Source organism: Aethalodelphis obliquidens, unplaced genomic scaffold (genome assembly GCF_003676395.1).
Source record: "Aethalodelphis obliquidens isolate GAN/ISIS:26980383/991018 unplaced genomic scaffold, ASM367639v1 scaffold46, whole genome shotgun sequence".
Taxonomy (NCBI): domain Eukaryota; kingdom Metazoa; phylum Chordata; class Mammalia; order Artiodactyla; family Delphinidae; genus Aethalodelphis; species Aethalodelphis obliquidens.
In genome coordinates, this window is record NW_020837990.1 from 6,249,872 (window position 1) to 6,270,721 (window position 20,850).

General features: G+C 49.5%; 1 protein-coding gene across 5 annotated transcripts in view; it reads right to left on the minus strand.

Annotated features, from left to right (window-relative positions):
* Nucleotides 1-308: 308 nt before the first annotated feature.
* TMPRSS4 (transmembrane serine protease 4) overlaps nt 309-20,850 on the minus strand; it is a 38,116-nt gene continuing 17,574 nt past the window's right edge. Inside the window, exons 3-14 of one of the 5 annotated variants that reach the window (XM_027082191.1) lie at nt 18,820-18,933; nt 13,733-13,882; nt 12,534-12,663; nt 9,777-9,878; nt 8,771-8,811; nt 6,391-6,550; nt 5,175-5,341; nt 4,311-4,409; nt 3,984-4,126; nt 1,870-2,019; nt 1,587-1,632; nt 309-1,457 (exon numbers count right to left, since the gene is read on the minus strand). In XM_027082191.1, coding sequence (XP_026937992.1) covers nt 1,600-1,632; nt 1,870-2,019; nt 3,984-4,126; nt 4,311-4,409; nt 5,175-5,341; nt 6,391-6,550; nt 8,771-8,811; nt 9,777-9,878; nt 12,534-12,663; nt 13,733-13,882; nt 18,820-18,933 — 1,289 coding nt within the window. In that variant the 3' untranslated portion in view covers nt 309-1,457; nt 1,587-1,599. Of the gene's footprint in view, nt 1,458-1,586; nt 1,633-1,869; nt 2,020-3,983; nt 4,127-4,310; nt 4,410-5,174; nt 5,342-6,390; nt 6,551-8,770; nt 8,812-9,776; nt 9,882-12,533; nt 12,664-13,732; nt 13,883-18,819; nt 18,934-20,850 lie in introns of all 5 variants that reach the window. The other 4 variants (XM_027082190.1, XM_027082194.1, XM_027082193.1 and 1 more) reach the window with 4 other exon arrangements.

Genomic DNA, 20,850 nt, shown 5'->3' on the forward strand with positions numbered 1-20,850 from the left:
GGATTCTTGCCTTTAACTAGTTCTGGGTATTCTCAGCTGTTAAGTTTTGGGATATTGTTTCCCTTTCATTCTTTCTGTTCTCTCTCTCTGGGGCTCTAACTGGATATATTAGACCTTATCATTCTAGCCTCCATTATTCATAGCCTTGTTTTCATATTTTAAAGTCTTCCTATCTCTTTCTGCTAAAAACTGAAACTGAAAAATGAAATAAGCCAGGCACAAAAAGAGAAATACTATATGATTCCACTTATATGAGTAGTCAGATTTGTAGAGACGGAAAGTAGAATGGCGACAACCAGAGGCTGGGGTATGGGAGAAATAGGGTTATTATTTAATAGGTACAGAGTGTCAGTTTGGCAAGGTGAAAACTATTCTGGAGATGAATGGTGGTGACAGATGTACAACAATGTGAATGTGTGGTAGTTTATAGCATGAACTCTGGAGTCAGAATGCTCATGTTCAACTTACCAGTATGTAACCTCAGGCAAGGTCCTAAATCTCATTTTGCTTAGTTTTCTTATCCTTAAAATGGGGATAAGAACAGTACCTATCTCATAGGTTTGTGTGAGTATTAAGTGACTCCATACATGATGAGGCACTTAGAATCGTGTACCGTACATAGAAATACTCTATTAGTTCTTATTATAGATAATTCTAACACCTGAAGTCCTTGAGGTTCTATTTTCTGTTTTTGAAAACGGAAAACCATGGTGGTTTTTATTTTTTAAAATGTTGGCCAATCTTTGTGAGCTCACGTTTGGAGGATCTCTGTCTGGGAATCCCGAGGCTCTAAATGTGGGATGTTTTCATCCTTCATTAGATCTGCCACCTGGGATCACATTTACCCCATTCAATGGTCTCTGTTCCATGTGGGAATCCCAGGTGCAGCTTCCCTACCTGCAGTGAGTCTGGGTTTAGTTGTGATCTCAGCCTTAGTGTAGGTCTGTGTCCCAGGGCAACCGAAGATATTGGTTAGCCATTGCTCCCAGATATCCACCTTAGTTTCAGCTCACAATTCTGATGGTTTTGTTTTATTTTATTTTGATGTTTTTGGCCTTTGAGGATTTCAATTATTGATCTGGGCTCTCAGAAGAGCATCGGTTTCCATTCAGTAGAGTAGAAAGTTCTTTCCTGGCTTAGCAATGCCTTCTGGGACCTCAGCCTGGAAGCTGGCTTGTTCAGTGGGCTGTGTCTCTCCCACCTTGGGATGCTGGGAGCATGAGAGGCAGCTGAGCTGGGGCTGCTGACTTCCTGGGTGCCTGTGGGCTGTGGGGTCTCTTATAGGAATGGAGGTCCTTTGCTGTACCAAGATATGCTGAGGGTGTGGGCAGAGGTGTGTGTCCAAGGGGGCTCTTGCTCTGTGCCTGACTTCTGGGGGATCCCCAGGTGGACAGGGTGGGGCGGGGGGAAGCAGTTTCCAGCACTGCAGGGGGGCAGCAGCAGCATCATGGATCAGACTAGAATAAAAGAGACCAACAAAGAAATCAGATGATTTGAAAATGGACAAAATGGTGGCATGCAAAATTAATCTCCTTTACTGAAGCTTCTTGCTCATCTCTCTACCCTCTAGAGGCCTTTCCACCCACCTTCTTGTCAGAATCAGTTCTCTGGAAAATGTCTGATAGTCTCCTTCTGCCAGAGAACAGAGAATGGTAAAGCTGGGTGTGTTCCATACCCTTTGTATTTAATGGGAATCTCTGATCTAAGGAATTTCATAATGGTGGCATCCCAGGTTGTCACTTGCTGGGAAAGAAGATGGTTGGGGATGTAAGGGGGTATCTCAGAGGCATTAAGCCACTAAGGATGGTCTAGTACCCTCAGAGGAGAGGAAGGGAGGGAGGGCACAAGAGGTAGAGCAAACGTGCTCACCTTCCGGACATTGTAGATCCAGTTGAGATAGGCTGTGGTCTTGGTGTACACTCCCGGGGTGCTCGGCTCCCCACAGCCATAGCCCCAGCTCACGATGCCCACTACTTGCCACCGGTCAGAGCGATACATCAGAGGCCCACCGCTGTCACCCTGTGGGAGGCAGGGGTTACTGGAGAGGGCAGGCAGGGCGGGGGTGGAGGGGTGGGCTTCTCCTTCCTCCCCTCTCTGCATTGGCCCATCTGTTTCCTGCTCTCCAGCACGCTCTGCTGTTCCACCCTCACCCCTTGTGCTTGTTGTTCTTGCATCCTGCGATGCCCTTCCCTTTGGGGCAAAAGTGTTCTGTGGTCAAGTAAGTTGTGGGTGTGCTCTTAGCCCTCTCTCGGAGATCCACAGCTTGGGTTCTAAGGGGTTCTGTGGTAAGGGAGACTGATTATCTTTTTTTTTAAACCACTGTCGAGTTTTTTTTTAATTTATTTTTTAATTAATTAATTAATTTTTGGCTGAGTTGGGTCTTCGTTACTGCGTGCGGGCTTTCTCTAGTTGCGGCGAGCGGGGGCTACTCTTCGTTGTGGTGTGTGGGCTTCTCATTGCGGAGCACGGGCTCTAGATGTGTGGGCTTCAGTAGTTGTGGCTCGCGGGCTCTAGAGTGCAGGCTCAGTAGTTGTGGCGCATGGGCTTAGTTGCTCTGTGGGATCTTCCCGGACCAGGTCTCGAACCCGTGTCCCCTGCATTGGCAGGCAGATTCTTAACCACTGAGCCACCAGGGAAGCCCTGTGATTATCTTTGTTTAACCTGGTAGTTCCCAGATTTATTGGACCACTTCAGGACCTATTTCGTGTCAACCACTGTTCTAGACAATTGGGGTTCAATCAACGAAAAGAAGATCCCTGCCCTAAGGGAACTTGGAATCACATGGAGAAACAGACAGAGAGAGAGATAGAGAGGAGAGAGAAAGAGAGACAGAGACAGAGAGAGAGAGGGTGAGGGGGAAACAAGCAAACAACAAAACAGACAAGGAAATGTCAGATAGTGAAAAGTGCACTTATTTGGGTGTCCTTCTTACCAGCTCTTATAGCCCCTGGGGCTTCTTCCCTCAGAATCCGATAACTCTATAACTGAACGGCCTGTTTATTCACCCCCCTGCCCACTGTGAGCTCCCTGAGGGAAGACAGTGTCCCCAGAGTTCAGCATTTACCTGACATCAAGTCATCAAGAGAGTAAGAGATGCCTCTCGAGTGAAGGAATTTAATGACTGAGAATGGGTGTGGGAGTAGGGTTTGGGGTTTGAATGAAAATGGTCCAGAAAATCCTCTGGGTGGGTATGTGAGAATATATTCAGGGATTGGCCAGTGGGATGGGCTGAGGGGATGGTGCACCAGGGCTCATCCAGCATAAGATGGGTTTTCTCTAATGTAGTTCAGCAGCTTGAGGACAGCTGTAGAGAAAACAGACCTGGGGTTCCTGCCCTCTAGGGGCTCATACTCTTTTAAATGATGGGAAGTAAGAGCGGGTGGGGAGGACTTCCCTGGTGGCACAGTGGTTAAGAATCCACCTGCTCATGCAGGGGACACGAGTTTGAGCCCTGGTCGTGGAAGATCCCGCATGCCGCAGAGCAACTAAGCCCGTGCACCACAACTACTGAGCCTTCGCTCTAGATCCCGCGAGCCACGACTACTGAGCCCACATGCCACAACTACTGAAGCCCGTGCGCCTAGAGCCCGTTCTCTGCAACAAGAGAAGCCACGACAATGAGAGGTTCGCGCACTGTCTCCGCAACTAGGGAAAGCCCGCGCACAGCAATGAAGACCCAACATAACCAAAAAAAAAAAAAAAAAAGAGCGGTTGGGGAGTGTAGTATCATCTTTGCATGTGAAATATACATTTGGAATCTTTCTGCTTCTATCTATCTATCTGTCTATCTATCTATCCATCCATCTGTCTTTATATCTTTATCTGACTATAGTCCTTCCCTCCCTCTCCTCCTTCCTCCCTTCATCACATAGTGAGTGCCCACCATATGCAGACTTCATGGGGGGCATTCATCCTCTGAGCTTTTCCTTCAGGGCAGACATTCCCTATCTCTATAATTCCCTCGTGATCCTTGGAGACCCCACCTGGCAGGTGTCCACACCGCCCTCCAGGATGCCTGCACACAGCATCTTCTTGGTGACCTCCCCCTGGTACGCATCCTCTGCATTGCACCGAGTGCTGTCAATGAGCTGGACAGATGCCTGCAGCAGTATGTCAGATATCTTCCCTGCAGGTTGAAAACACACTCACATTCCCATTCTTGCCTTCAACCCCAGCCCAGGATATTCTCTGGGTTGCCTGGTACCTTGGTGCTTGGACCTCCAGGATAGGTTTTTCTAAAGGATGGTCCTCCTTCCCATCACTTTCAGGAGCTGCTCACTTAGTCCTGTGGTCCTGAGCCTGGGACTTACCTCCGTTCTCTGCTGTATAGCCCCATCCGATGATCCAGAGTGGGGTGGCTGGAGGGAGCTCCTCATCAGAGAAGGGCAGGCAGATGGGCCTGACTGTGTCTACCAGGAGCAAAGAGGAAGAGGGGACTCAAGGTTCAGGAGAGCCTGGCAGCTAAGCCCTCTGTAAGTGTTGGCACCATGGTTTCTGTAACGTACATTTCATGGGATGTTAATAGAAGTGGCATGAGAAAAAGGTTCTGTGGTCAAAGAAGTTTAGAAAATGTGAGTTAAACAAATTTAAAAAACTTCTCATATCATTGATATACTAATGTGCTCCAGGAAGAGAGCTATAGTACAAAAATGTTTTCCAAGCTTATATGAGAATGGAACCCTTTTTTACCCAAGGGACCAGTGTCCTGTGGAAGCTACCATTGGAAAGACTGATCTAAATACTACCCAATGTAAACATGAGTCATCGAACAGAGATGGGCTGCTTTAACAGTAATGAGTCCCTGCCCCTGGAGGAGAGCAAATGGGCCCAGTGACCCCTTGGCAGGGAGATCGTGCAGGCTCTTGCCATTGGTCGGGGTGGAGGATGGATTAGGTCATCTTTTAGGTCCCTCACAACTCCAAGATTGGATGAATCTGTGATTCTCACTTGAGGTGCTCCACGGGGAGAAAACAGACCTCAGAAGAATCTGGCAGGGGTGGGGTCAGGTGTCAGCTGATAGCTCGGGGAGGCCTCATGGCTTCCATGATGTTAGGCCGATACATTTGCAAGAAACAATAGGCAAACTGAGGTCTTGGGAAGAGATGTGCCCAAGGCCGCTTAGTGAATGAGCTAGTGGCAGAGTTGGAGTTCTGTGCCCAGGTGCCAGCTCTCACCGGAGAACGTGAGTGGGAGCTGCAGCTTCACGAGGGCCATGTCCCGCTCTTTGCGGGACGTGATGTTTGGCTCGATGATGAAGATCTTGGCCACAGGCAGGGATGGGAAGTTGCCCAGTTTGTCTGAGCCTGCCATCACCTTCCAGTTGGACACATCGAGATGCTTCCTGGGGACGGAGACAGTGCGGTTCAAGACTGAGCCAAGCATGAGGAGGCTTTGCCAGAGGCTGGGTCCCCAGGGCCCTGGGGAGTGGGGTGTTGGCTGCCCCTGCCTTGGGAGGTAATGATGGTGAGGGCAGGGGTGGTGGAGAAGGGGCAGTCTGAGGAATCACCTACCACAGGTCAAATTCTAAAGGGGAATTTGATCCTTTTCCCTGGTGAAACCTTCCCAAAGAAACTTCTAACTGGAGGGCTGGGGAAGGGGCTGTTCCCAGTGCCTGAGCTCTGGGTCCTGACACTCTCTCCTCCCGTGCTTTTTACTGGCTCTGCTACTCACGTGGTACTTGCACTTGTCTTCCTCCCAACACCAGACACAGCTGAGTGTGCAGGAGTGATTTTCCAGGGAAAGGTTTATAGCTTTTGTCAGATTCTCCAAAAAGGTTAAAAATCACAGGCCTACACTGTGTGCTCCTCCAAGGCAGTGATGGAGTCTAATGCATGAGGGTACATAGTACCTAGTAGGTACTCATAGGTGTTGAATGAATGAATGAATGAATGAATGAAGGTGAAGAGGACCTGGAGCAGTCTTTCCCCAGAGGTATGGGCAGTCCTGTCTCTACTGGCCTGTAAGAGAATCTGTCCTTTTTTTTTTTTTAAGTTTCTGAATATAATGAAGGAGTGGCAGTGACTCTGGACCCGGAACCCCTTCCTGGAAGACTGGCAAAAAGGGAGAGCGTTCTCAGGACTCCAGGCAGATGAGAAGAGCTTTTGTGCAGTGAATGATATGGGGGTAGAGTGAGGACACTGGGTACCTGGTGGCTTCCCACCTGGAAGGGAAGAGGTCAGCCTCGGTGACCAGCTCTCCTCAGACCCCCAAGGCCTAACAAAGGACATCATGTCCAGTGTCTCACTGGGGTGGCCACACCCTGGTGTATGGTCTTTAGGGGAAGGGGTGGGGTGGGGGAGGGCATCAGAAAGCAAGTTGGGAGACAGGGGACCCAGGCACTCAGGCCCCTTTGTGGCTCTGACCCCCGAGGCGCCCTCGTGTGGGCCTTACTTGAAGCAGTGGGCTGCCGTGAGGATCCAGTGCGGGTCCAGGATGCTCCCTCCACAGATGTGCTGTTTGTCATACTGGATGCTGACCTGCCAAGGCCAAGAATCCACAGAGGCCGTCTCCCCACCCACCACCCGAGGGACCTTCAGGCTCTTTCCGCAGGCTGGACTCAGTAGCAAGGAGGGAAAAAGCAGGAGTCAGACTCTTGCGAGTGGGGACTGCCTCCCCTCAGAGCCCCCGGTCTATCCTGAGCAGGGCCCTTAGGACTGGGACCGGGGGCTGGGTCGGGGTGGGAGGACCGCACCAATTTTGAATTATTCACAGGGGGACATTGAGTGTCCCAGACCACAGGCTTTCCCCCCATCTCCCTCTCCTTTTTTTTGTTTTTTCAGCTTTGTTTGAGTTTAGGAGTTGATATTGTGAACATGGGCGTGTCCATTGTGCCAGCGTTCGTGACCTTCAAACCAAACAGGGACGCAGAATTATGAAAGTCCTGCCCAGAAGGGTGTCCCCAGCTCCTCCCACTGAGTAACAGTAAACAGACGCCCACAGGCTGCTTTGGGATTGGAGAGTGGGAAGAAAGTTCCAGAAATGGATCTTCCCATCCTGAACTCACCTTTCTCCAAGTCCCTTCCCCCTGCTGAGAGAGTCTCCCAATTTGACATCCTGTTCCCTCTTTCACATCCCACTCTCCTGGCTCTCACATCTGACTCGCAAACTCTTAAAAAAACCTCCAGTTCCACCTCCCCGTCCTGTTCTCAGCCTCTCCAATCCTTCTGGCAGTCGCTGCCACAGTGGTGGTTCTAAGGGGGAAAGGCTACCACCCTTTTTGGGCCTATGCCTGGCAGGGGCTTTTCAAATACCATCTAATTCCAAACACTGTTTTCTACATGTCACCTCGCTCCCCCACTCAGAGCCCCTCAGCATCCCCCTTTGTCTGTAGGGAAGAGTTTAACTTCCCCTTCTGGCAGCCTTCTGCTGTCCTTATATAAAGTTTCTGTCTAGCCAAATCGATCTGCTGCTAGCTCCCTAAAAAGTCTTTCTGTTTTTGCTCCAGGAGGGGCCTGTCCCTGAGATGCTGTCTCCTCTCCTGTTTATCTAGATCACCGATCATTCAGCAAATATGAATTGTGTGCCTACAGTGTCTCAAGGATGCTGGGAAGAGAGTGGTGGACAAGACAGAGAGATGGACATGGTCCCTCCCTTCCTGGAGCCTACAGTTCATTCTGTGATGTTTAGCCTGGGCACCTCCTCCAGGTCACGAAATCCCTGGGGATTTTCCTCTCTTGGCATTTCCACAGCCTGCCTGGGTGTTGGCCAGCTTTTCTTGTTGACGTGGTTAGGTTTTGTCTTCTCAGTGAGACAGAAGGCTCCTCAAGGGAGGGTCTGTGGCTTAAGCCTCTTTGTGACTCCAGGGTTGTTCAGCTTAGCACGTCGAGTGATGTGAACCTTCATTCATTTATTCATTGACCAGCCCCCATGGGTCAGCCCTCACTCACTAGGTATCGTGGGGGTCACATGATAATGGCTAAGAGTCTTAGCATCCCACAAGGAAGCATATACACTGTTAAACTGCAAAGGCAGCGAGGATGACCTTTCTCCTCTCAGGCGGCCCAGTTTCTGGCCATCCTGCCAGGCTCTGCTCGGTCCTCCCATGAGGCTGGTGGGATGAGCAGGGCTACAGTGCTTGTTTTGCCTTCTGATCTCCTCTCAGAGCTAGGGGGTCTCCCGGGATCCTCTTGGGTAGTCGGACTAAAGGGCTTCTTGGGAAGATGAACTTCAGAGAGGTCAGGTGAATTACTCAAGGTCACACTGGAAGCCAGTGGACCTGGTGCCCAGGTCTCCTGACCCTCCCCCCGCCCCACCCCAGGTGCAGCTCTCTCTGAAGCATGTCAGCTGGGACCACTGCTCAGCTTGGTACTTCCTGCACGTGGCCTTGCACCTCTCTCTTTGCTCAGCCATTAGCTCCTGAGGACAGAGGCCTGGCAGTGCTGATACACTGTAACATTCGACGAATCTTTGCTAAATGGGGTGTGGGTAATCAGATCTTGGACAGATGAGCTGATTGTGACAAAGGAGGTTATGTGGGCCCTGGCCAGGGGTGGGAGGGGGTGGAAGCCCAGTCCTGCCCTTTCCGGTTTTCCTACTCTCTCTCTACTGGGTCTCTGCCCAGGTTGCGGGACTGTGTGTGGACAGTAAGAGGGAGTTCTTACTGTCAACCTCTTGAAGGAGCGTTACCTACAAGCCCAGGGCCAAGGGAGTAAGGTTGGGACAAAACAGAGTGACACCTGGAGTCTGAGGGATTTAAGAATGAGGATGAAGTTCTTCTTCCCTGCTTATTGCCGGCCCAGGACCCAAACCCTCAGAGATGGGGCGTACTCACCAATGCACTGCAGGGAAACCAGGGAGCCTGAGAGACAGGGGCTGGAAGGGAGACACAGGCGTCCTGTGATTTCTGCTTGTCCCTTGGCTGGGAGGCAGGGACTCAGGCCTCCCAGCACTATTGATTAAAGTCCCCTCCCAGGAGCCAGGAAGTATGGAACCTGAATGGTGGGGCTGTATAGACACCGTGCTTGCACCCAGCTCAGTGCGATTTAATGCGATTGGATTCTCCAGCACTACTGATAAGCATCTACTATGTGCTGGGCCCTGCCCGAGTCACAGCCCACCCCGGGCTCTTGGCAGCCTGAGATGGAAGAGAGCAGAGGCTGGGGCAGTGTCTGCTGTACTGCGGGCTCTCCAAACAGAAGAGGAATGGGATTTCGATGAAATTCCAGGCAAATGATCATTCTGCTCCTATTCCTATCCTTTTCAAGATTTACTCTTTGATGAATAAGCAGCCCTCAGCAACATCCCTGAATGCTAAGAAGCCAGCATCCTCTCTGAGTCACTCTGCTGCAGGGTGACAGTTTTCCTGTAGAAGGTGCCCGGCTCTGACTCGGGGTGGTAGGCACGGGAATGATACATTGACAGAGGCCAAGCAGCTTCTCCTCTGGAGAGCTGGAAATGTGGGGAGGGCTTACTCTGGCCTGGATGAGAGGCAGGAAGGACAAAGTGGCCTTTGGAACCTTGCCTCTTGGGCTTAATAGGGAACATAAGGCCATAGGAAACAAATTTGGTTTTCTTATTTGACTGATGAAAGGCCACCAGCTTGTGGACAGCACACTTTGTCCAGCTGCCCCTTGTATTAAAACAAAGAGTCAATACAGAAAACCTCTCAGAAATGTGATGCTCTAGCTTCTGGTATCTGACAGTCTGCCTGGCCAGGAGTTCTTTTTGTTGTCTGGCTTAAGTTTCCTTGCTAAGTCTGTTCAGGGTGGGCTGGCTGCACCCCCGATGGCATCGTCCACATGTGAGCCTTTGTGGGCCAGAGGTGTCCTCTCACTTACCCGCTTGAGTTTCGCACCTGAAGCTCTTGCATGTTCTCTGTGATTTTGACAACATCCAGGTCTTGGGCTGGGCCAATCTCCACGGCTCTGAAGATGGGTTTGCTGCTTATGTTGGGAGAGAAAGAGAGGGAGGGAGAGATGTGAGCTGGGGCAGGAGTTTAGACCAAGAGGGTAGAAGTAGTCCCCACTCCCAGGAGAGGGGGCCGCAGAGAATTCTGGGTACGGTGTGGCAGGGGAGTGGAGGTGGCCTTGGTCAGTGAGGGTGGTGACTGCTTTGCTAGATGACAAGGGATGGTCCCTTGGCATCCCAGGATTCAGCCCTGGGCACAGTGCTGGTGTGGACTTGCTTTGTCAGGCAGGGAAGCCTGGTCCTGAACCCAGAGCCCTGGAGAAATGTTACGGATGTCCTTTTATAACTCCCAGCTCTGTCCCTATTCCAAATGTCCCAGTGGTTTCTTCTGGTTCACAGCGAGGGGAACAAGGAGGCAGAGGAACCAGGTTAGCTCTCCCCTCACCTTGGAGGGAACTGAATGTGGATATATTGCTCTCCAAACAAGGCATCTGGTCTAAATTTGGTAGTGGGGTACATTTATGGTCCCTTTGGAGGTAGGACAGGCCAAGATCAGGCTTCACATGCATCTAGACAAACATTTCTCTCATTTGGACCACTCTCCCTCTTCCTCTCCTCTAGTCCATGCTTGTCTTTATCAAACCTTGGGTGTAAGTCTTCCCTCCTCCAGGAAGGGTTCCCTGATTAATCCCATCTTTCTGATGGTACCTGTACTGAATCTGCCTCTTTCCCATCTCCTATCCTTCCCCATCCAGCCATGCTATACAGAGCTGGTAGAAAGCTGGTATGCAGGCTCGGGTCACCCTGAGGCACTGGCTGACTGGCACATTTTCACATTCCCAGCCAGGAAGCTGGCACTACCTGGATGACCCAGGCATGGCACCTGGAAGACTGAAGTCTAGCAGTGTGGGGTTTTGTGCTGAGAGCCCTCAGGACTGAGGTTCCTGTCCTGGCTCTGACACTCGCTTGCTGTGTACCCTTGGTAGGTCACATTCCCTCTCTGGGTCTCTCCAAGCCTCAGTTTTCCTCTCTGTAAAATGATGGGTGGACCAGATGATCTCTAGAGTCCTTCCCACGTTGAGCCATCTAGGGTTTTGTGGTCCTGGGACAAAAAGGGCCTCCTAGCCAGGGAAATCTGAGACCCAGAAGGAGGAATCATGGTGGAAATGGACATTCCCGGGAGAGGTAGCCTCTGTTCACCAGTTACATCCCGATGAATAATTCTGACCAGCTTTGATCTTGTAGAGCTCAAGATAGAGATGGCATGGTGCCTTAAAGAGCTTCAGAAGGACAGAAGTTGCAGGAGCCTTTTACCTTAAGAGCCCCTGGAGACACCCTGGTTTCGTAATCAAGCTGCAGCCTGCTATGCTGGTACAGCTGACGCTGCAGTTGGCTGGACTGCGGTAGGGAGGAGGGGGTGCTGCAGCCAGAAGGCTGGGCTGGGGTGGCTGCTGGGGGAGGGGAGACAGCAGGGACAGGACGTGCCTTCCCAGCTCTCCTTGAAAACGAAGGTGGTAGGGTATCCTCTTCAGCGGGTACTGGATGTTGCACCCCATGGAGGGCAGAGAGCAAGAGAAGCCTGATAACCAGACAGCAGAAGGGGCAAAGAGGTCTGATGGATCAGTAATGGCTGCCCGCAGCACTTATTGAAAAAGGGCCTGAGGCTGCTCTAGGGATTGATGGAAGCGGGTTCTGTGATTGACTGATAGATGAGGTCTGCTTAAGATTTATCATTTCTACCTAGTCTCTGCGTCCAGTTTCTCAGGATCCTGAAGTTGGGGGCTTGCCAGGAAGAGATTATCCCCTGTGCAACTGAATTCGTGGGTTCTTTTCTATCCTCTCCAGTTAGGCTCTGAGTGATCAACTGTTTCCCCTCCCCTCCCTTTATAAATGAAACCTCCAGAGAAGAGAGAATTACCCAACCGAGAAACAGAGATGCTTCTGTTGCCCAGGAATTAGGGGGTCTTGGGCATAAATGCCAGCCCTCTCGCTCCCAGCTACTAGCCAAGCAAGTTACTTACCTTCTTTGAACCTACTTCTAAAATAGATAGAATAATAACTACCTTTCTGGTTTTTGCCAAGATCAAATGAATATAAATACGTAATGCTAATTACCCTTCTTATAATTATATCCTTTTTCATACACTGAAGATTTAAAACTGCTTTTGAAATTTGCTGAGAAAACTGAGATTGCTGATGAAGAGGCCCAGTGAAATCAGGTTCATTTAAACTAAATTTTAACCAATGGGACTTTGAATAAGTAAATAAGACTTTTGTATTCTGGGGCAGGGACAGCGACTTACCAAGCGAAGAAGGAGTGAGGATTGAGGAGGAAAGGAAAGGAAAGAATTGCAAAGGAGCTTGAACCGTGTGGGGGTGGGGGGGTGGCAGTGGGGGTGGGGGAGGGGTGGGGCAGATATCCTCTCTCTGGTGCCTCTTAACCATCCTATGGGGTTGGTATTGCTTCCTCCAGTAACTCTTGAACATGTTGAGGCTTAGAAGATTTAACTTCATGCTGCTCATAAGGGAAAGTGCTTCAAAAGCGGCTCTGACTCCAATACCTATATTTTTAAGGAAAGAGGGAGGAAAGAGGAAGGAAGGAGAGGAAAAGGGAAAGAGGAAGGAAGAAAGAAAGGGAGAGAGGTCATGGGGTGAGGTGACAGCCTCCAGAGCCTTGGGCTAGGTACCTGTCATAGCCCATCTGCCCACAGGCTGTTTTGGCCAGAGCTTCTGTGAAGTTGTCGAAACAGGCGGAGGCCCAGTTCTTTGTGGCCAGGTTCAGCACCTGCAGGGTGGATCGGTCCCTGGAGAGGCGGACTGGAAGGGGAGGAACCCGGGTCAGCGCAGGGCAGGGACCCATTTGGCCTATCTCCCAGAGAATTCATCATGTGACCAGCCCAAACCGGTAGCCCAAACCCTACCAGGAACTGGGGAGCATCACAGAACACCAACCCTTTCAACCTCAAGGGAAGTTCCTCCATTTGGCTTTGCCAGATTGAGTCTCATTCTGACGGTAGCTAGGGCGACCAGATGTCCTGGGGACAATCTGCATTTTGACCTTTGCCCTGGCATAATTATTAATAGCTCTTTATATGTATAAGTTTTGATGATGTATTACATGGCTTCCCTACCCATAGTTCACACAGCTTGCCTAGCCTGGGAAAACTTCTCAAAGAGGAATGTCGCTCTTTTACCGTGTAAGGTCAGAGAGAGGGGAGTGCTATTGGCAGTAGGGTGGCAGGGCCCATAGGCATTTGACTTCTGATAAAAAAGAGCAAATACACATAAAAAAGAGCATATACACAGGAAGTTACTCAGCCTTGCCCCACAAAAGCCCCCATCACCCGTGTCCTGGGCTGTCTTTTCTTTTCAGAGCCCAAGTGATAGGTGGATCAAGTTGGGCTAGAACAGTCCAAGAAATAACATGGGTTTTCCTGTTTGAAACATCTCAGTATTCTTTGAAGGACCTAGCTCAGTCTTGTTCCATAATGTGTTACGATAAACACTTATCTAATGAATAGAGGGATCAATAACTGGCTAACGGCCTTAATGGTCTCTTTCTAGTCCCCTTGAAACAACAGATTTCAGAGAAAGGAGGGAACTCCCTGAGGTCATTCCATTCAGCACCCAGGAGCAGCAGGAATGGGGCAGGCTCAGTTACAATTTCCTGTCCCCTCTGGCCCACATTTGTTCATCAAAATTTACTGAGTGTTTGCATGTTAAGTATTGGGGACCTAGTAGACAAGACATGATCCTGTTTTTAAGAACCTTACAACGGGGAAGGAAAGTGACTAGTCAGGTGGCAGATGCTGTGCAGTGGACCAAGGGGACCTGAGTCGACTTCCTGCCCTTCCCACTCCCCTGGCCCCACAGACCCTGGACTCACCTGTCACTGGAGGCCCATCGGGGAATTCCTTGACACAGTGCTGCTCATCCTCCCCTGAGGCACAGTCCTGCTGGCCATCACACACTTGCTCCCTCGGGATGAAGTGGAGGGGCTGCCCACAGAGGAAGTAATTGTCCAGAAGCACCTTGACTGGAAGACAAGGGCAGGGAGGGGCAAAGAGGGCTGACGGTCAAGCAGGCAGCCCAGGGGCAGGAGAGATTGTTTCCCTGAAAACATGCTGGGCCTGGAGACAGGCAGATGTGGGTTCCAGGCCCAGTTCTGTCACTTAGGAGCTGGTGTTCTTGGTCCTGAGCCTCAGTTTCCTCATCTGTAAAACGGAGATAATAACATCTGTCCCATCCCTAAAGATGGCTGAGGAGTCAATCAAGATCATGTATGGGGAGCAATTTAGAAACAGTCCCCACTAGCCTCCCAACCCCAAGTGCTGGCACAGTGCCTCTGCGGAGGGAGAAGACAGCGTTGGGCCTGGAGTCTGAAGACCTGAGTTCTGGCTCTGCCACCTACTGTGTGAATTTAGACCAATCGCTTCCCCTTTCTGGGCCTCACAGGGTTGCAGAGAATGTTTGATGAGCTGGTGGTTGTGAAAGTGTCTCATCACTATCAAGTGCAGTTCTAGGATTTGGTGTTTTTATCTGGGGTTGAAAGACCCATTAGGAGGTTGGTGTTTTGCTTTGGTTTTGTCTTCTGCCTCCTACCTTCAAAATTCTATTGCTCCTTTGCTGTCTTAGATGATGGGAAGGAGTCTAGAGTTTTTAAGTCCTCAGAAAATGCAATATAGTTTTGGAAGTTTTAGCCATGGCAATAAGAGAAGAAAAAGAAATAAAAGGAATCCAAATCGGAAAAGAAGAAGTGAAACTGTCACTGTTTGCAGATGACATGATACTATACATAGAGAATCCTAAAGATGCTACCAGAACCTACTAGAGCTAATCAATGAATTTGGTAAAGTAGCAGGATACAAAATTAATGCACAGAAATCTCTTGCATTCCTATACACTAATGATGAAAAATCTGAAAGTGAAATCAAGAAAACACTCCCATTTACCATTGCAACAAAAAGAATAAAATATATAGGAATAAACCTACCTAAGGAGACAAAAGACCTGTATGCAGAAAATTATAAGACACTGATAAAAGAAATTGAAGACAATACAGACAGATGGAGAGATATACCATGTTCTTGGATTGGAAGATTGAACATTGTGAAAACGACTATACTACCCAAAGCAATCTACAGATTCAATGCAATCCCTATCAAACTACCAAGGGCATTTTTCACAGAACTAGAACAAAAAATTTTACAATTTGTATGGAAACACAAAAGACCCCGAATAGCAAAAACAATCTTGAGAAAGAAAAATGGAGCTGGAGGAATCAGGCTCCCTGACTTCAGACTATACTACAAAGCTACAGTAATCAAGACAGTATGTTATTGGCACAGAAACAGAAATATAGATCAATGGAACAGGATAGAAAGCCCAGAGATAAACCCACGCACATATGGTCACCTTATCTTTGATAAAGGAGGCAAGAATATACAATGGAGAAAAGATATCCTCTTCAATAAGCGGTGCTGGGAAAACTGGACAGCTACATGATAAAGAATGAAATTAGAACACTTCCTAACACTGTACACAAAAATAAACTCAAAATGGATTAAAGACCTAAATGTAAGGCCAGACACTATCAAACTCTCAGAGGAAAACATAGGCAGAACACTCTATGACATAAATCACAGCAAGATCCTTTTTGACCCACCTCCTAGAGAAATGGAAATAAAAACGAAAATAAACAAATGGGACCTAATGAAACTTAAAAGCTTTTGCACAGCAAAGGAACCCATAAACAGATGAAAAGACAACCCTCAGAATGGGGGAAGATATTTGCAAATGAAGCAACTGGCAAAGGATTAATCTCCAAAATATACAGGCAGCTCATGCAGCTCAATAACAAAAAACAAACAACCCAATCCAAAAATGGGCAGAAGACCTAAATAGACATTTCTCCAAAGAAGATATACAGATTGCCAACAAACACATGAAAGGATGCTCAACATCACTAATCATTAGAGAAATGCAAATCAAAACCACAATGAGGTATCACCTCACACAGGTCACAATGGCCATCATCAAAACATCTACAAACAACAAATGCTGGAGAGGGTGTGGAGAAAAGGGAACCCTCTTGCACTGTTGATGGGAATGTAAATTGATACAGCTACTATGGAGAACAGTATGGAAGTTCCTTGAAAAACTAAAAATAGAACTACCATATGGCCCATCAATCCCACTACTGGGCATATACTCTGAGAAAACCATAATTCAAAAAGAGACATGTACCACAATGTTCATTGCAGCGCTATTTACAATAGCCAGGACATGGAAGCACCCTAAATGTCCATTGACAGATGAATGGATAATGAAGTTGTGGCACATATTTACAATGGAATATTACTCAGCCATAAAAAGAAGCGAAATTGAGTTATTTGTAGTGAGGTGGGTGGACCTAGAGTCTGTCATACAGAGTGAAGTAAGTCAGAAAGAGAAAAACAAATACCGTATGCTAACACATATATATGGAATCTAAAAAAAATGATTCTGATGAACCTAGGAGCAGGACAGGAATAAAGATGCAGACATAGAGAATGGATTTGAGGGCACAGGTAGGAAGGGTAAGCCGGGAGGAAGTGAGAGAGTAGCATTGACATATATATACTACCAAGTGTAAAACAGATAGCTAGTGGGAAGCAGCCACATAGCACAGGGAGATCAGCTCGGTGCTTTGTGACCACCTAGAGGGGTGGGATAGGGAGGGTGGGAGGGAGACACAAGAGGGAGGGGATATGGGGATGTATGTATATGGATAGCTGATTCACTTTGTAATACAGCAGAGACTAACACAACATTGTAAAACAATTATACTCCAATAAAGATGTTAAGAAAAAGAAGCCAAGAAAATATTGTAAAAAAAAAAAAGTCCTCCGGGAACAGATATTTCCATACTTTCCAAACTGTCCTGGCTCCTCCTGCCTGACTGAACTCTTCCTTGGCCTGAAGCTCCCCTCTGCAGCCCAGCATCACCCCTGGCCGACCCTAGGAGTGGTGGTCACAAGTCTGATGATGGCCCTGCTTATCACTGCTCAGTGCTTTCCTTGCACTGTCACCTGGAATCCTGACAACGACTTTAGGAGGCAGGTGCCATTATGAACTCCCGTTACAAATAAGGAAATGGAGGTTTAGAGAGTTAGGGTTTATTTCGCAAGGCCACGTAGCAGTCAGGTGTTAGAGCCAGGATTTTGATCAGTGTCTGTCTAGTTCTAAAGCTCTTTGCTGCCTCTCCACACCTTCCCTGAAGGAGCTCAAAATGTGATCTTATGGCCCCGATGCTCCCGATTTGGGAAGCAAGGGAGAAGGAGCAGGTCAGTCAGGTATTTCGTGGACTTTCAGAGTTTGGTTCATGGTCAGGAGCCTGGGTGAGGAGGGGTCCCTCCTGCCTCCTGGGGTGAAGCCAGGACACAGCGTCACCAGTTGAGCCCGCAGAAGCCAAAAGGTTGAGGGAGCCCAGCCCAGGATGGAAGTTCACGTTACCTCCTCGGGTTGCAGAACCTGGGGGTCTCGGGTTGGAAGCTGCAAAGGGCCTTCTGGGACAGGGAGAGCCCGACTACATTATGTACTTGTACCTGCCTTGGATCACCCTGAACCTGGCCCTGTCTTCTCTCTCCACTATGGCAGGGTACGTGCTCAGAGTAGGCAGGCTCATCTTAATATTAGTCTGAGCCTAACTGGCCTAGGACGGTAAATCTGCTGATGGCCGCTGCACACCCACCACCGCTTTTGGGCCGGCCAAGGTCAAGACGAATGATCTGGAGCTATGTGCATCTCACGTCCTGATAGGGCACTCAGGGATCTGGGTGGTGTTTGTGTTGTGTATCTACATTTCCACCGCCACGAAGTAGAAATGGACCTGCCCAGTCAGGGCCTGGGGACCTGTCCTAGCCCTGTCCTCGACTGCCACACTGCCTCAGTGCCCAAGTGGAGAATGAGGCGTTGGACCGGATGATCTCTGAGCGTCCTCCAACGAGTTGAAGGCTGCTGCAGGCTCCTGGAAGGCCGTCCTGGCCTGGTGAGCAAACACATGGCCTCGGCCACATCTCTACACACTACGTGATAACCTACACTTTTGCACAACTTGGTTTTTATCCAGGTACTTTACACACGTGACCTCATTGGTCCTCTGATATCCCTCTGAGGGAGGCAGGATGTTTTACAGGTGAGGAGACTGAGGTTAAGAGAGGTTGAGGGACTTACTCAAGGTCACATAGCAGCAAGAAGGGGCAGCGCCGGGATCCCCAACCCAGGTGTCCTGATTCCTAGTCTGGTCCCCTCAGCCCTGCTTCCTGCGTGAAAGCTGCGGTCAGTAGCCTGCTGTGACTATGGGGGTGGGTGAAGATGGGGACTCAGTCACAGGATGTGCGGACAGAAAGGGAGGGACTGTGGGAGTCTGGGCTCGCTCAGTTTACTCTTCCTTGCCCCAGAGTGGCCTGCCTGGGATAACAGTGGGTCTCAGGTTCCTGGCGTGGTGAAGCCAGAGCTCAAGGCGGGGAGAGGGGCTGTCTGCCTGGGCATCTTCCCCGATGCGTCCTCCCTGTCTCCCTCCCCATAAGCAGACATGCTGCCTGCTCCTCCCAGCAGGGCTGCGGATCCACCCTGCTCTCTGTCTGCAGACTTAGGGAGGAGCAGGCAGGGGGCCTGGCTGCTGTGCCGTTGCCTGAGTGGGTTCGTACCTGGTGCAAACTGTGCTTTCCCCACAGAAGAAATCATCTGGGATAGAATCCATCTTGGTAGATGGGGGCTGAGTTCATCTCCCTCTCACTCTGAGAGGAAGGCTCCCTTCAGAGCAGGGGTGGTTACAAAGCTCTATGCAGATTACCTGGCCTTGACTCTGCTGACGTGGGGAGCGCTCTGAGGTGAGGGCAGGGGAGGGGTGGGTGGGAGCTGCCACTTGCTGTAGGGGTGGAGGGGGTGCAGTAAGGCAGCATGGGGGCCGGGGTGAGGGCTGCCACTTACTGAGGACAGCCACGGCTATGATGGTCAGCAGGCTCACCAACGCTGCGATGATGGGGATCCCCACCTTTCTGAAGGTCTCCAGGGAGGTGCGGGATTTGCGCAGGGGGGTGACATCTGTGAGGGGGAGGGGAAGAGCGTGCAGTCAGTACTCGGAGGCCACCCCCTGCCAAGGCCCACAGCTTCCCCGCCCTCTAGCCCCTGGTGCGGAGCCCAGGAAAACTTTGGGGACCGTTTTGGTTGATGCTGGGGTTATTTCTGCAGACTAGGCTTAGCTTCCTCAGCATAGGGCCCCCCCCCTCCTTTCACTTACCCAGGCTTGTCCATCTTTCACAGGTGTTCCTCTAGTCCATGGCACCTTCTCTTTGTCTTGACAGCCTGCTCTAGGATGTTTCATCCTGTCCAGTCTAACCTGCATCTGTCCCAGGAGAGGCACGTACCCTTTGCCTTTACTATCATGTATCCTCTTTCCTGACTTGTCTTTTGATTAAACTATAAGCTCCAGGAGGGCAGGGGCTGCCAGCACAGTATGTGCTTAGTGGAAGCTTAATAAATACTTGTGAATGAAGGTGACCTAATGGCCTTCATCTCTAACTCAGTTCAACACACAGCCAGTCCCTAGAAAGGTCCTGTCTTTAAGGAGATTCCAATTTGGGGGAAGAGGCAAACAGGGACATAATTGCCGTTACCACCAGACACCATCAAGGCACTTAAATGGGCCTTTCTAGGTGGAGATGGGAGAGGGAGGAGTGGGTCCAGCTTGGTGAAGGCCTGGGTGTTGGGAGCTGTGAGCTGCTGGTGTGCCTGGGATGTAAGGTGGGTGAAAGCATGTTGTGGAAGCTGGGCTGGCAAAGTCAGCTTGTGGAGAGTCTTGACTATCATGCTAAGGGGTTTGGATTTTATCCTGAGGGCAGTGAGGGACCATGGAAAGCTTTTAAGCAGCAGAGAGCTATGATCACATTAATATTTAGAACTATGGCTCTTTCATCAGGGAGGAGATGGACTAGAGCAAGAGTCTGGGGTTCGGGAGACCAGGAGGGACCTACTGATGTCTAAAACAGAGGCAATAATAGCTATATTGTCCACTTCACGTGGCTGTCCAAGGAGATGGAACATGGCAAGGCTTTAAAAGGTTAAATTCTCACAAAGTATCAGGGATAGGCTCTTTGGTGTCCCCTCTCCTTGCAGGCAATAAGCTGGGGAGGTGCCACGGGGACTTCTCCAGGGAGAACTAGGGCAGGAATTATAGCAACCCTGAGAATCCCTGGAAAGCAATAGGCCAGCTCTCCTCCCCCTCATCTGCACATGGCTTTCTCCTTTACCTCCATCAAATTGTTCTTCAGATGTCACTTTCTTACTGAGGCCTTCTTTGACCTCCCTATTTAAAATTCAATCTTCCAATGTTTCCTATCCTCCTTCCCTGTTTTATTTTTTCAAAGCATTTATCACCTCTAATGTACTGTATATTTTACATATTTTGTATATCATCTAGCCCCTCCCAACCCTGCCTGAAATGAAGTCTCCAGGAAGATGGGGATTTTTGTCTGTTTTGTTCACTGCTGAGTCCCTGGTGCCTAGAACAGTGCCTGGCCCCTAGTAGGAACTCAAGAAATATGTGTCAAATGAGTAAACGATTTGCTCTTTGCTTGTTCTCTTCAGCACATCCCTTCTGCCTTTCTTACAGGTCTCATTTTATTCTGTCTGGAATGTTGGCTAGTTATGTTTCTGTCTCTCTTTCCTCAGCTGTTCAAAAGCAGAGAATGGCACCCTGCCAGAGACTGGTGCCCAATAAGTGCGGATATCATTGGATGTGTTGATAGGGAAAGCGTAGGAAACTCTATGTTTCCTCAATAGGGAAAGGTTAAACCTCAGACACAGAGCTCTGGCCCTAAAGATGTGGGTGGTATTGCCTGTTATTATCAGGACCTGGCAACAGAGTAGGTTATTAATAATATTGTTTTTTAAGTTCCAGCAGTGAGTGTTCAGCACTGTCCTCTTTCCTGCGGCCATGGACATGGAGACATTCTGTTCATT